The sequence below is a fragment of the Talpa europaea genome (genome assembly GCF_964194135.1).
Source record: "Talpa europaea genome assembly, chromosome: 3".
Classification (NCBI taxonomy): Eukaryota; Metazoa; Chordata; class Mammalia; order Eulipotyphla; family Talpidae; genus Talpa; species Talpa europaea.
The window spans coordinates 103,283,731-103,298,567 of record NC_140069.1 but is presented as its reverse complement, the minus strand read 5'-3'; the positions used below and the strand labels follow the sequence as shown (position 1 = coordinate 103,298,567).

The following is a 14,837-nucleotide window of genomic DNA, read 5'->3' as shown; positions in this document are numbered from 1 at the left end:
TGCCTGTGAAAGAAGGGGAATGGGAGTGGAGGTGAAGACAGTGGAGAATAACTTATAAAAATAAATAAAACATGAGGATCCTTGCACAAATGATGGTGATAGAAGAATGAAAAATGTGCTTCTGTACCAGAGTCCAAATGAAGGCTGGAGTTCCCTTCCCTGCAGAGGTGCAGGTATGCATTCTAATACGTATCTAGTCATTTATAAACTTTTTGGCTCCTCTGGCTTTGGGCTATGGAATGGAAGGAGAAACATGAGAACAGAGACAGAGGAACCCAGGAAGTGAGAGGTAGACGCACAAGGACCTAGGAGAAGAATTGGCATGGGATGGGCAGGAAGGTTCTTCCCTGCCAGGGGCTGGGCAGCAGCTTGGATCGAGGTGTATCCTGAGGATGCCTGGAGGGTGGACAGGACCCCCTCACTCCTCCAGAGCGTGGTGGACTTGGTGCATTGCCCATGTTCAGGTGTGGACTCCAGTCTAGCACACAGACGTCAGCACCTTTGTCCCTGAGCGGGAAGGCATGGTCCACTTGGCACGGTTCCTCCGGGGTGGCAGTAGCTCAGGGTCATGTCCATGCCACCTCCGTGAGATCTCTGTCCTCACCTCCAGGGACAAGGGAGAGGATGTTAGGATGGTTCCACTCCACATTTCTGCTCAGCCCCATAGGATTGAGGGTGCAGGGAAAGACCATGTAGGAGAGACAGAAACCTGGGTTCCTGGTTCAGGAGCAGCCACAGTTGACCACAGCCACCACTAAGTGTTGTCTCTAAAGGATACTACTTCCTCCTTCCTGTGACTTTGTCTAGCTATATTGCTTTGAGCACCTTTCTCAACTTTTTAACACTGCTTTTGTCCAGGCCCAGGTAAAAATATTTATGAGTGTTTTCTTGAGTTTCTGACCAGATAATTGCCCGTTCCTCCATGAAGGGATTAAGTCTATCCCCTGCTCTAGGTTTCAGCCCTGACCCTGCCCTCTGAACACCTGCTGAGCTGAAATGTGGCCCCTGGGAATGTGTACAGGGGACAGAAACTGAAAGAAAACCAACTGGGGGACTATCTGTATCTTCACATCTCCAAGGGACTGTTGGGGGCAGAGGGAGCTGAGAGGCTGTGACCTGCCTGACAAAACAGAACCTGGGCTGTGGTCAAAGACAACGTGAAGAGGTTTCTGGTTAACATAAAAGCAAGCATACCACAGTATCTACATAGAAAGAGCAGTCATGGGTAGTAAGTTCCCCATTACCAGAAGCTGATCCCCAACAATCCTTCCTGGGACATTTCTCTTTGCAATTCTCTGTGGATGCCCCTTTCCCAGGTCTCACCAGCCGGGGCGTGGGAAGGCTGTGCCTCACCCAGCTTGGGCTCTGTAGGGTCTATGAGCCACCACACTCAGCTCCTGCTGTCCTGTGTCCACACCCAGATACCAGTTAAGGCTGTGGAGATGCACTGGGTGGCAACAGAAAGAGACAGAGGAGGCAGATGAGCGGGGAGCGTAGCGCCATTGAGAGGAGACAAGCTGTGCAGAGTTCATGGCCAGCAGAGGGAGCCCACTGCACTGCTCCTGGACACAGTGGCTTGGACCTGGAGTCTGGGGCACTGAGCTACATTGTTCATCTCTCCCCTTGAAGCAAGTCTGTCCTGAGGGAAAATGCAGGTACCTTCCGGATGCCACATTTTCATTGACTCCTCAGTGACATCTTTCCATATGTATCTACAAGTGCATCAGCACCATCTATTCAGGTGTACGTCCACCTTAGTTCTTTCTGTCTGTCCCTCTTCCAGATGTGCCCTCTGTGTCCCTGGCTCTGCATCCAACACTATTTTCCTAGTCCTTATACATCTGTCCCTGACTTCCTTAGTTCCCCTCTCTCTGTTTTTTCCTCTCTCTGTCTCTGTCTCTCTTCCCCCCACCCCTGTTTTGTTTCTTCCCCCACTCTTCCTCTTATTTAATCTTAGAAAAAAACAGAATTGAGGGATCCCTTTAGCCCACCCCTGGATCTCTATTCCTACCCATGAAAGGCATCTGCTACTCCATGCTGAAATACAGAAAACTTGGACCATCCCAGAAGAGAGAGGGATAAAAAATGATTGCAGGAAACATTCAGGTTCAGCTTGATCCAGAAACTCAGAATAGAGTAACTTTCTCTCTCTCTCTCTCTCTCTCTCTCTCTCACACACACACACACACACACACAAGAGAGGGTTATAATTTATCCTAAGCTGAGATTTACATGGCCTGGACAGGGAAGAGGGAGGGGAGTCTCAGGATGACTGGAAAGGGAGGCTCCATGAGTAAAGAGAACCTGGAAAGTCACGTACCTCTTGGTTGAGGAAGCAGTACAGGATGGCGACAACAAAACCCTATGGGGCCAAAGAGCAGGACCACATCAGAATACTTGGTTCTGGCCTCCAGATGGCTATGGTTTTTCACTACCTTTTCCTCCACCCAACCCAGCCTGTGGCTTGGGCCAGGCCTTTGAGAAAAGCTATATGCCTTCATCCCTTACTACATGGCAGGCATAGGTGCTCACTAAACATTGAATAAATATGATGGGTGGGTGGATGGATGGATACATGGGTAGATGGGTGCAGGGGCAATTGAATGAATAGAGATGGACAGACAGATGGACAGTTGAAAAGAAGGATGAGTGACTAGATGGAAGAATAACCAGCCTAGTTGCCCTCACTCTACCAAGGAAGCCAACCAACTCTGAGGGCAGCAGCAACTCCTCCCTCCTTCCAAAGACCCGGAAGGAAGAAGAGCCTGTGGGATCATCACCTGGAAGGAACCCAGTCCCAGCTCCAGGGGGAGGCGGACGCTTAGGCCGGCACTGTCAGGCAGGAAGTTGAAGATGATGTAGTGAATTCCAAACAGCGGGATGAGGAGAAGTGTTGACTTGGAGAGACGCCTGCAGGAGAGGACAAGCTCGAGTTTCTCAAGGATAGAATAAGAAGCTCCCATGCTCCCTCTGCCCACTCTCACTGCTCACCAGCTCCCTACAGCAGCGTACACACTAGCATCCTAGAGGACGTTGTCACCCCCACGCTCACGCTGGGCTTCCTTACTTCAGGCCCACGGACCCCGCTTGTCCTCTGCCAAACGCTCTTGTGCCGTTTTCTCCAAAGTGTATGCACCTTTCAAAATCTAGTTCAAAGACTCCCTCTAGGATGTCATCCCTGTCCATTCCCACTGAGAAAGGATCTTCTCCACAGCTCCACTGGAAATTGACCCCCATGCTCATCAGCCTACTTGGCCTGGTAACTGTTTGGGGCCTCCATCTGTCCCCCAGTTTGGTCTCCCCAAGGGCAGGGACCAGATCTCTCCTCTCGGGGAACATGGGAATGAGCATGGGACCATGAAACACAACCACACTCACTCTCACACCACACTCCAGCCCAGCCTCTCCCTACACACATACACTCACATGCTCACATGCACACACACACGTTACCAGTACTGAGACTGTGTGTGGAGGCTGCCCTGGGTTGGCTCCAGTTTCCTCAGCAGGATTCGGATAATATTGAGAAAAAGCCCAAAGTTTACCTGGAAATAGAGGTACAGGATGGTAGAAGGCAAGGGTCAGTGGTGGTCTGGTAGCCTGAATGGCGCCTCTTTGAGGTCCAGAAACTCATATCCTTGAGACAGAGGCTTATGCTGGTAGATGGATACTCAGATCCTTGCTCTAGAACTTAGAGCCTGGAAACTGGGAGGTCCCACATGGCCCCCAGGGGCTTAGGGATCCTCCCTCACCAGTCCTGGGATTAAGAGTGAGAGGTCAGGCCTGGTCATCCTGCCTTAAGCACCTTCAAGGGTCATCTGTGACACAAGGCCAGTGGCCTTCACTCTGCAAAATTGCTAAATGTGAAAAATGAGCACTGACGAGGCCATGCTCCAGTTCTGGCTGACCTGCTTTCTGCAAGGGCCCAGTGGGGGCTGCAGCGTCCCTTCCACTTCCTCCACTCCAGTCTCTCCAATATCTCATTGCAGTAGTGGATGATTCACAGCCAGGACACCAGATTCATCCAAATTCTGAGTGAGAGGGGCCTGAGCACTGACCCAGACCACCCTTCGTTTTACCAATGGGATCTTGAAGTCGAGAGGCCTCGCAGGAAATCTGTGGCAAGCTAGGCTGGAACCCAGTCCTGACTCTCCGCATGGAGTTATGTTTTCTGCCTTGTGCAACGCTGTGAGGGACCCTGCGAGGCTGACAAAATAAAGCAAAGGATATCGGCACCAAAAACTGACCCCAACTGAGAGGACGATGGGCCCTTTGATGATCCACCAGTAGGGGGAGCTGTCATCCAGGTCCCAGCACCTACAGAGAGGACAGACCAGGACTAACAGGACACCAAGAACTCTGGCTGGAAAGCCCTTTTCTAGGGGACTCACCCATCTCCTTGGTCCCTCCTCTCTACCTACAGGTCTCCAGGCTCCTCTCTCCTCTCTCCATCAGTCAAGCCTTCCTCCAGCCTCACCCCACCTCCCATTAAGCCCAATCTCTCCCCGCCAGTTAGGTCTCCCTTCCAAAGAGATGCCCCAGTACATGCTGGGCTCTGCTTTCTCTTGACCTAGAAAACTCCTTGAGAATGAATGAACTTCTTGAAAATCTGCCTGTTTACTGCCTCTTGTTGTCCCCACCAATTCCGCCATTCCAGAGGGCCCCCACTGATAGACTCTTACCTGCCTTTCCCTGAACCCCAAAATCCTAATAATCTGAGCACTCCTCCCACCCCTGCTCATGCCCACTCTGTGCTCATGCCCTCTTTCACCCCGCCCAAGCCTAGGAGTTGCCTGACAGCAGGCCTCCCCTTCCTCCCTGGCCTGGAGAACAGCGTATTGCCTGATTGTCATTCTGGCCCCATGGGAACTCGGTGCAGGTATGACAAGGCAGCCGCCTGGACTCACGCAGTATCCTCAAAGGCCAACTTGCACCCCACCCATGTTCCAGTGAAGAACAGGGGAAGACCTGCAAGGGGTACACAGATGTGAGAGAGGAGTCTGCATCCACAGATCAGAGACCTACCCCCGCCTCCTCCTCCCATTGCCAGTTCCACAGGGCACCATGAAGCCTGGGTCAGGGCAGCACCCCAAGGCCAGGGACCTGATCCTGATCTCTGACACCGGCAGCAGGATTGTGGGTGTCCCTCCTCTTCTCTGGGCCTCAGGTCATCACCAGTGAGCTGAAGGGACCTTCCTGAGAACTTCGTGGACAATCCCAGCCCCCTCCCCTCATACAGTTTCCAGACCAGCCCTTCAGCTTACCCCAGCCAGCAAGAACCAGCCCCCAGAAGGCGCTCCTTGTGCTGGGTGATGTGGAGGCCAAGAGGCAGGTCAGGTAGACAGCTTCTGCCAACAGCCAGCTGAAGTTGGTCATGGTGGCGAAATGCGAGGTGGCCACGGAGACCTTGCACACAACCTGGGGATCGAGGTGCTGCAGAGCTGAGACACCCAAGTCGTCCCTGCCCCACACAGACCTCAACCCTGCAAGGCCCCTCCTCCTGGGGCTGCCCCAAGGAGATGTGGGGATGCTATTGTGTTGATAAGAAGCAGAGATTTGGGTTCACATCCACCATCTATTAGCTGGGGAACCCCCCACATCTTAGTTTTTCATCTGTAAGAGGGAAAACTTGCAACACCTATCTATTTTATGGCCTTGTACAGAAATAAAGGGAAACATTGTTTAAAAATGGCTACTATTCTCACTTTTACCCACGCCTTCTTGAGCTCCAGTCAATCCCTAAAGCTGTGACTATGAACACTATTCCCACCGGTTCCAAACATACACACACACCCCCATTCACTCATTCACTCACTCATTCATTCATTCACTGCATGACTCACTCATCTCTCGGGGTGAGGAGTACCACCTCTGAGCACAGAGGGGACTACAGCGAAAATATATGTAGGATAAAAGGAGATAGGGCATGTGTTTAGTGTAATGCCTGACACATTACATATATATACACATATATGTATATGCTTTCTCTCTACATATATAATTATACACACATATAAAATTATGTGTGTTTGTATAAATTATATCATATATAGAATTACTTATGCATGTGTGTATGTCCTCCCCATCTCTTGGATGTGCCTTGGGTTCTCCTGTGAGGTTGGTTCACACTGGACCCTCCCCATGGTTGCTGCCCACTCAGCTCCAAAGCCCTCTCTCTCCTAGCTGGCAGCCCCATAATCTGCCAGGTGCATCTGTCCCCCAGGGCACCCAGGGTGATTCTCTGCCCGGCCCATCAAACACCCATAGTCAGTTGCGGACACACCGGCACTCAGGGGAGGTACAAAATGAAAGAGCTAGGAGGAGTGAAATGTCGTCTAGCTTGGACTGTGGGATGTGGGGTGAAAAGGAAATGGAGACTGTGGAGTAGGGAGCAGCAATGGGGAATGGCATAGGTTGGCAGCACAGTCCTGAAATGCGTGAGTGTGTAGGACCTGACTTGGGGGTAGAGGGGACTGACTCACTCCGGTTCTGTGATTGGCAATGTTGGAGCCCCGAGTTCAGCCCACAGGGATGGCCTGCCTTCCCGGGTGTAGGGTAAGTAAAGTATATCAGGCTTTTCTGCCCTCCCACCATTAGGATTGATGATGGATGTCTGAGGTCCTGAATTCATGCCTGATGGCGGGCACCTGGAGTGGGGTGTGGGCATGCGTGAGTGGGTACACCTGGGCTGACAGGTGGGGCTTATAAGGGCAGCATTACAGGGACGCCAGCAGAAGAGAGCAAAAGGAGCAGAAATACCAGAAGAAAGTTGCGGAAAAGCAGAGGCCATGAGAGAATTCCAGAGAGCCCAGGAAGAGTGAAGATTCGCGGGGCGGGGAGGCCTGTTACCATCCCAGCACCCCTGCCTACCGTGTACCTGGTAAATCCCAATAAAAGCCTGAAAAGCCACTGGGGAATCCTAGGACTCTCCTCCTTTACCCCGTATGCTCGGGTCATAGAGGTCCTGCCCTGTGGCCTTTCTGCCACTACACTGGGTACACTAGGTCTGTATCCACCTGCCTTTCCCCGCCCCCACCCCTGCTGCCCGGGGCCGCGCGTCGCTGCCATTACAGAGGAGAAGCTGCAGTAGTCTGTGTTCTCGCCGGGGAACAGGGCGGCGTCCTTCAGGAACACAGCTCCCGCCTTGAGGATGAAGGTGGTGAACAGCTGGGTGTGGATGTAGTTTCGGGGGCAGTGGAGCCTCCTGGAGGGGGTGGAGACAGATGACAGAAGGAGGCAAGGTGGGAGGGGGCTTCTGATGTGCCCACAGCAGGGGCCTGGTGGGGGGTCGCTAAGGAGGGTTAGAGTAATTGCACTGGCTGGATTGGATCAGATCAGATTGGACTGGGTTGGGTTGGGTGGAGCTGAACAGGACAGCTGACCGACCACTCCCAGAGTAGGTGAGGAGCAGAGAACCCCAGCCCCTGCCTTCAGGAAGCTCCTACTCTGGAGGACAGGTGCAGAAATGGCAGGGACTGCCCACGGGAGTCCTAGTCTGGAGGACAGGCAGAGAAATGTCAGGGGGCTGCCCACGGGAGCCCCTTGGACGGAGAGAGAGATGGGCACAGAGAACAGCACAGGCCAGAGTGTGGGGTTCAGCCTCTGAGGTCTGGGGGCCCGAAGAAGGGTATTGATCACAGGTTGGGGCTGGCAAGAAGGACTCCATGGAAGAGGTAAAGAGGATTCTTTGAAGCAGATGGGATCTGTGCTTCGCAATTTGGCAGATAAAAATACAGGGAGAAGGAAGAGGCTGCGTCCAAGTTAAGAGAATGCGCGCCACCTGAGCGAAGGTGCAGCGGCAGGGGCGAGTCCTGGGCATGCGGGTCTCCATGCAGGCGAGAGGAGGGAAGAGCCGGAAACAGCAGTGGTGCCTTGAGCTGGGAATCCAGGCGAGGAGTGGGCTGGGGCTGTGGCCAGCGGGGACGCCAGGAAGATTCTTGAGCAGGGGTTGGGGATGGCGAACCTGAGAGAAACCAGGATGATGATGGCCAGGAAGAGGGCCGCAACGGAGATGCTGTGGCCCAGGGTGTAGATGACCTTCACTGTGGAGAAGTACGATCTCTGAGGAGGGTGGACACAGAGAAAGTCTCAGCGACCGGCCTTTGGGGGAAAAGAGACTTAGTACTCAAACATGACTCTCCATCCCCCAGACTCCCCATCTGGAGGCAGGAATGTCTGTGGAAAACATGAAAATCTCCCTCTTCTAACTGAAGCTGTTGATTACAGCCTGTCTTGTCTGACTCATTGCTGAGGAGGACACTTAACTCTCCCTGCTGCTTTGGGGATGGGAAGCCACTGCCTCAGAAACTGTGAGTCCCTGAGGAATGACAAAAGCTGAGGAGGAAATTGGGCTTGTTTATTGACATCCAGCTTGTCATCAGCTTGGGAACATGATGTCCCCAAGTATAGGGGACAGCCAGGGACAGCCGCAAGGAAAGGCTCTTTTCAGACCCACATATTCAGACCAATAAAAGCTCAGCATGGCTCAGGGGGACATGGAGACAGAAGGGGGCAGGGAGTGGGGTTGAGGGGCCAGATCCCTGAGAGACTCATCGCTGCCCTTGCTGACTCAATGTTTTCACCTGAGCATGGTCAGACTCATGCTGTGTGTCACAGGGCTGAGGGGAGAAACATGGGTTATGGATGTGGAAGCCCCTTGCAAAAGGCCCCGCTCAGTTTAGAAGTATGGGGTGTGCTGGCTAGTTTGTGGGGTGGGGGGTCCTACGATCACTCTAGGCTTCAGTTTCCCTCACTGGTCCACACATAGCCATGGACACAGCTCCACAGACCAAGCACCAGAAAAGCGAAGGGGTTGCCTAGAGAGCTAGGAGTCTGCTTCCCCAGAATCAGAGTTCCCTGCTCTGGAAGCCTGGGCACAGAGGGTGTGCCAAGGTCAGCACATTTCTCCACCTGCCTTCTGCCCACTTCCTCCAAGCAAAGTGGCCCACGACCCTTGAGCAAACCAGCAAAAGACCCCTCCCTTCCAGACTATGATTATCTTCTGGGAATCTGTAGTTCATATTCCAACCTGCCAGCTCAAAGACAATGGCAGCTCTTCCAGCTGTGCACTCCACCACCCACACAAACATCCAGGACGACCCTCCCTCTAAGAAGCCACGAACCTCCTACCTCTTCTGCCAGCAACTCCAAGGGCACAGGGCAGGCGACGGGGTAAGGTGGGAAGGGGTCAGACCAGCCCATGATGGTGCAATCCCGCTTTACAGCCCCTGGGAGGAAAGAACAGTGGAGAGCCTCTGAGACCTGGTTGCAACTGCGCCCCTTGTCCCAGGAGGTATTGGAGAGCGATTGGCCATCTAGAGCTCCTGGAAGGGTCGGCACGGGCAGCCCCTCTCTGATGCTGAGAGAGGATGGCCTTGCCTTCGGGAACCAGGTCCAGGCCTGGGCTGCCTGGGACATACTCTGGGGCCTCTCCCTCTGGTCTCAGAGTCCCCATGTATTAAACAGGACAATCATTGCCTTGGGAACAGAGAAGAGCGAGTTGGGGACCCAGTGTTGTAAGGACAAAGAGAGAAAGAAAGTTCTCTGCTTCTGGAGGGACCGTCCACTCCTGAGATCCAGGCCCAGGAGGCGAGGCAGAGCAGTGGGTGCCCTCCCACCCTGCCCCCACCGGGTGACTGGCAGCATCTGGGCGGTCTAGCAGACCCTGCCCTCCTCACCCTGCAGCCAGGCCTCATGCTCACATTGGAAAACATTGGCCCGGTGCCAACTGGGTCTAGCACACCCATGCACCCCTCGCTAGTCCTCACTCTCTGTGAGGTCAGTGTCCTTGTTCTTCTCTGGTCATAGGCTGGGAATTTCAGGGCCCGAGAGGTTGGCTGACTTGCCCAAGGTCACACCAAAAGAGGCCAAGTCAATGCCAAATCCAGTCTCCCTGACCCCAAAGCTACGACTGTGACCAGCATACTCTGCCACCACCAAAGAAAACCACCTCCCCTCCCCACCACACCCAGCACCCTTCACCTGGCTCTGAACTGAAGTGAGAGAAGAAACTCGGGCAAGGGAGGGTCACCCATTCCCCAGAGCCTGCCATCGGCCAGCACAGCAGCCCGTCCCAGGTCCTGGGGCAGCCTAGACAGTAGATGAGAGCAAAGTAGACACATCTGGAGGGTGGGAGGAGAGTCCCCCCACATTCTGAAAGGTGAGGCTGGAGGAGATAAAAGAATCGGAAAGCCACCGCCTCCTTCCCCAACCCCGTACCCAGGGTGGTGTTGGGCGCCTCTTCTGCTGCCTGGAGACATGCGCTCTCTTCCTCTCTCAACTGGCTGATGAAGTCACATTCTGGGTGCACGTGGCCCAGTATCTGCAGGAAAGAGTGAATGGGGTGAACCAAGCCAAGGAGGTGCTCCTTGTGGGTTCTTGAAAATGGAATATGCTACCTTACATGGCAGAAGACACTTTGCATGTGTGATTAAGTTAAGGATCTTGAAATGGGAAAATCCTGGATTAGCTGGGTGGACACAGCGGTCTTTGTAAGAGGGAGAGAGTCAGAAAAGTCAGAGTCAGGAAAGGAGGTAAGGGGATGCACAATGGCAGAAACAGTGTTTGTGTGTGTGTGTGTGTGTGTGTGTGTGTGAGAGAGAGAGAGAGAGAGAGAGAGACAGACACACAGACAGAGAGAGAGAGACAGAGAGAGAGAGATAGAGAGAGAGAGAGAGAGAGAGCAAGAATTCCTAGTACCCCTCCCTCCCACTGTCCCAGGCTAGAAAAAAGCTGAAACTGACCATCCTACAGGCCAGAGCCACAAACAGAGACATGTGAGAGAACCCAACTTTATATACAACCTGCACTGCAAACTTGGTCCACAGCCCACATTTTCATAGAAAATACACATCCAATCAATGTACATTTCCATCCTCAAGGGTTATTCAGAGGAGGAGCAGAGTGGGAAAGGAGCTAAGACAAGGTCCTGATAGCTCCAATATGAAAGTGACCAGAGGTAGCACAGGCACTGGAGGACAGTGCTCCTTCTGCAGGGCCTGAGGTGGTGGCATTTGAGCTGGACCTGAGAAAAGCGTTTTTTAAAATTAGTGGCGAGAAGAGCTTCCAGGATAAAGAAAAGAGCATTTTCTTTGTGCAAGGATGAGGGAATACAAAATGTAGCATGCACTGGGGAGCATCTAAGCAGTGTGAGGAGACAGCAGGTCTAGTGTGTCCTTCCCGTGGCCATCCTCACACACATGTGCATACAGCCTCATTGTCTAGGGTCATGTCAGCAGATATTTAATTCCTAGTGTTCTTTGGTGAGTGCCATGGACATGCAAGGGCTAAATGAGAGCGTCGGGAGACCTCGGACACCAGAGTGGGGGCAGTAGACAGTAGCAAACATGTGGAAGGACTCCAGGACCCGGCCACAGGTCAGTGGACAAGGAGAGGAGCCAGAGACGCAGCCAATAAATGGGGCCACCCCCCCAGCCAGGCCTTGCAGGGAATGACACTCCCATCCTGACCTGCTGGTCCCATTTCTCCAAATCCAGCTTGGGCTCAGCTCCTCCATCTCCTGCTTGGCTCTATGGGCCTCATGCTGCAGATTCCACCTGCTGCCCAGGTTCTGGGTCTCCATTCTGGTGGTGCCCCAGACTCACCTCTGACTTCCTCCCCAGGACTCAGTGAACCCAGAATCATCTCACAGCAGAGCCCAAACCTGTCTTCCCCTCTGAAGACTGAGCACAGGAATGGGGGTGGGGACCTGGCTTATTTGCACAGCCAGCCTAATTGTAACTGGGGGTGCTAACACAGTTATGAGCTTCACCTGTCCCTTCTCCACTGCCTGGAGCCCCATCCCAATGGGCTATACCTCCTTAGTACCTGTCAGAAGAACCATGGAGGTGGGAGAAACTAGGGCACCTGGGGGGCAGCCTCCCACCAGAAGGATAGATAGATAGAAGCTTCCATGTTTCCTGAGAAAAGCAGGAAATTCCAGGGAAGCCCAACGAATGACCTAGATGTACAGTCATGGGTGATGATTATAGGTAACAAGGAGGACTCCTCGTTCCCATTTTAGCGTGTGTGCTGCTGAAGCGAGCGCTAGAGGTAGACTCTTCTAATACTTTCCCAAACGCTCCCATGGGGTTACCCCCACCCACATATTGGGCACCCTTCCTGAGGCAGACTCCCCTGGCCTGTATACCTCAGCCTCGCTATTCATAAGCATTGCAGGTCTGGGGTCTGTGGGGGCTGGAGCCCATACTGGGAGACAATGATTTCATTCTAGTCCGGGCACTGTCACCAGCCGCTGAATGACCCCCCACATACACACACACAGGTCCACAGGTCCACTGCCCCCCTCCTAAAAATAAAGTTTTTCCCATGAGGTGCACACAAACAAGAGGGTGGGGGGCTTCCCTTGTTGCAGAGAGGGCAATAGACGTTGCCTGCATTGCACTCCACACCGTGCCCCTGACAAATTAGACCCCGCTCAATACCTGGCAGCCAGGCTGAGCAGATGTTATTTTCCTTTTTACAAAAGAAACAAATGAGGGCCCTCCCCGGTGGCACAGCGGTTGAGCGCTGGGTTGCGAGGCAGCCAGCAGCCTCTGCAGCGCTGGTTCGATCCCCGGCTGCTCCCCGGCCACTGGAGGAGGGTCCCACATGGCGAGACAGACCTCTCCAGCTCCCCTCAGCAGTGTACTTCGGTCCTTTTGCCTGTTCTGCTCTGGCTCTGGTGAATTCTCTCACCCTCCTGCTCTTCTGACTGTACCCAGTGCTTGTATAAATAAATAAATAAATAATATATATATATATTTTTTAAAAAAAATCTCTTTAAAAAAAAAAAAGAAAGAAACAAATGAGGATCAAAGAGATGAAGACCTTGACATTATCACAATGCTGGATGTGGGTGCGAAACCTGTGCCTCAGAGCAGGTGCTGTGAGGTATCTGGAGGACATGGCTGCCCCTCACCAGCCAGTAGAAGGAGACCTCAACCCACATGGCTGGGGCTTCCCACCCAGCACCTGGCATCTCTCTCTCTCATCCCTATACTTGACTAAGCTGCTGAGCAGAAGGTCAGGAAGTTGCCGCCCATTCTCCAGCTTTCTAGGTTGCTGAAATTCCTCCAGCCCCAGGGCACATCAGGAGAGCAAGTGTCCCTGAAATGCTAGACAGGAACAGTTCTTCTCTGCTAACTTCTTTTGGCCCCTTCTTTTGCTAACTTTTGGCCCCTTTGATAACCTCTAAATGGAAGCAATCAGATGAAAGTGTGGCTCTAGGGTCTTAAGGATGGGGAGGTGAGGAAGTCAGGTCTGGAGATCTTATCAGAGGGGAACATGAGGAAGGAATGGGGATGTGTAGTGTAGAGAAAGAGTTGGGGTATCTCAAGGAAAGACTGACCTTGACTCCCTGATTCTAAGGCACTATCTTGAGGCACACAGAGCCTCTGTGGCCCCCGCAGGACACAGACAGACACTCAGGTAGGCAGCAGGGAGCAAATGCAGCTCAGCCTGGGAAGGATGTGGTAATCCTCAGTTACTCAGAGGAACACACTGTGGGGGGAGGAGGGAAGAGAAGGAAGGAGCACCAGTGTTGTGGGTTCGCCAAGCCCCGCTGCTCTCTGTTTGGAGGGGAGCAACTCCTGGGGAAGGGCAGTAGGATTCCCCCTAGGCTCCAGCCGGAGCCCCTATGGCCTGTGGCTCCCCAACCTGGATCCCAGGGAGAAAGGCCAGAGGGTCAGAGCTGGCTACTCACCATGGGGAATGGGCTCAGCAAACAGAGAATGCAGGTACCCCACACCTTGCTGTCCATGGTGGTGGTTCATCAGTGACTTCCTGAGTCAACTTCTGTGACCCTTTTCCCTCCTGCTGCCCCTAGTGCCTCCCCTGCCTCCTCTTCTGGGGTGGCAATTTGCATAGGCAGGAGCTAGCAAAGAGGACAGAACGTGATGAATAGTCACCAGGCTTGCAGGGCACCGTGCCTGGCAGACAGCCCCAACCTTGGAAGGGGCTCCATGTCCCCAGAGGGAGGGGCTGAGCTTCCCTCACCTCCTTCCACCCTTGCTGTAAGTCAGCCTGTATGTCTGTCCTGACAGCAAGGCCCAGGGAGGTGAGAGCCACGGGACACCTTCTGTCTCATTTGCTCTGTATTTTTCCCACTCTCTTCTCTGAGCCTAGCTCTCTGCCGACTTACACTGAGAGTCACCCCAACCCCGGCGGAGGAAACTCAGAGAAGAGGACAAAGCCCTGCCCTCAGGGAGCCCCCACTTGGGTTGATGATGCCACAGGGCTGGTTGGGAGGCTCAGAGCTGTGGATGGGGCTCCCAGGAAGTGGGGGTGGGTTGCCAGTGTGGGAGCAGTGTAGGAAGGAGCTTACGAAAGGCAGCAGATCACTATGAACCTGCACAGACTGCCAAAAGGTGTCGTAGTAGCAGAGCCTCGCTTCCTTCCCACCCAGGGCTCCAGTCTGCACGGTGAGGTGCAGTCTGCAGGTATCAAGGCTCTGAACTTCACATGGTGGGCTGGTCAATGTTTCCCCAGAAATCCTAAGGCAAAGGGAAAATGCAGCTGAATAGAGGTGTGCAAAGGGATTCGTGGAGCTGGGTCATCCCAAATGGGGCAAGAAATATTCTTATCAGTAGCAGAAAAGAGAAGATTTGCAAAGAGACTCCAATTATTTTGGCTGTTCTTTACCTGATCATTTTTATTGTGGCTTTAGATTTTAAAATGCAGAGTCCCAATTGGCCAAGCTAAGACAGCATTCCTAATTGCCCTGGATTTGCACAGCATTATGAGATCTGACAATACATTTAACCTTTCCGGGCCCTGAGGGTACCAGTACCTGGTGGGTGCTGACGTTTGTGCACTGATCACAGTCCCAGATGCTGCCA

The 14,837-nt window shown here is 53.2% G+C and overlaps 1 protein-coding gene across 1 annotated transcript; it reads right to left on the bottom strand.

Moving 5' to 3' along the window:
* Positions 1-478: 478 nt before the first annotated feature.
* GHRHR (growth hormone releasing hormone receptor) lies at positions 479-13,759 on the bottom strand (the record flags this gene model as incomplete). Its single annotated transcript, XM_084229697.1, has 13 exons — positions 479-604; positions 2,321-2,362; positions 2,781-2,910; positions 3,454-3,545; positions 4,248-4,317; positions 4,908-4,968; positions 5,265-5,418; positions 7,072-7,204; positions 7,964-8,061; positions 9,130-9,227; positions 9,982-10,089; positions 10,219-10,321; positions 13,703-13,759. 13 exons carry the CDS (start codon positions 13,757-13,759, stop codon positions 479-481), a joined length of 1,272 nt encoding a protein of 423 aa, XP_084085823.1.
* Positions 13,760-14,837: the final 1,078 nt, after the last annotated feature.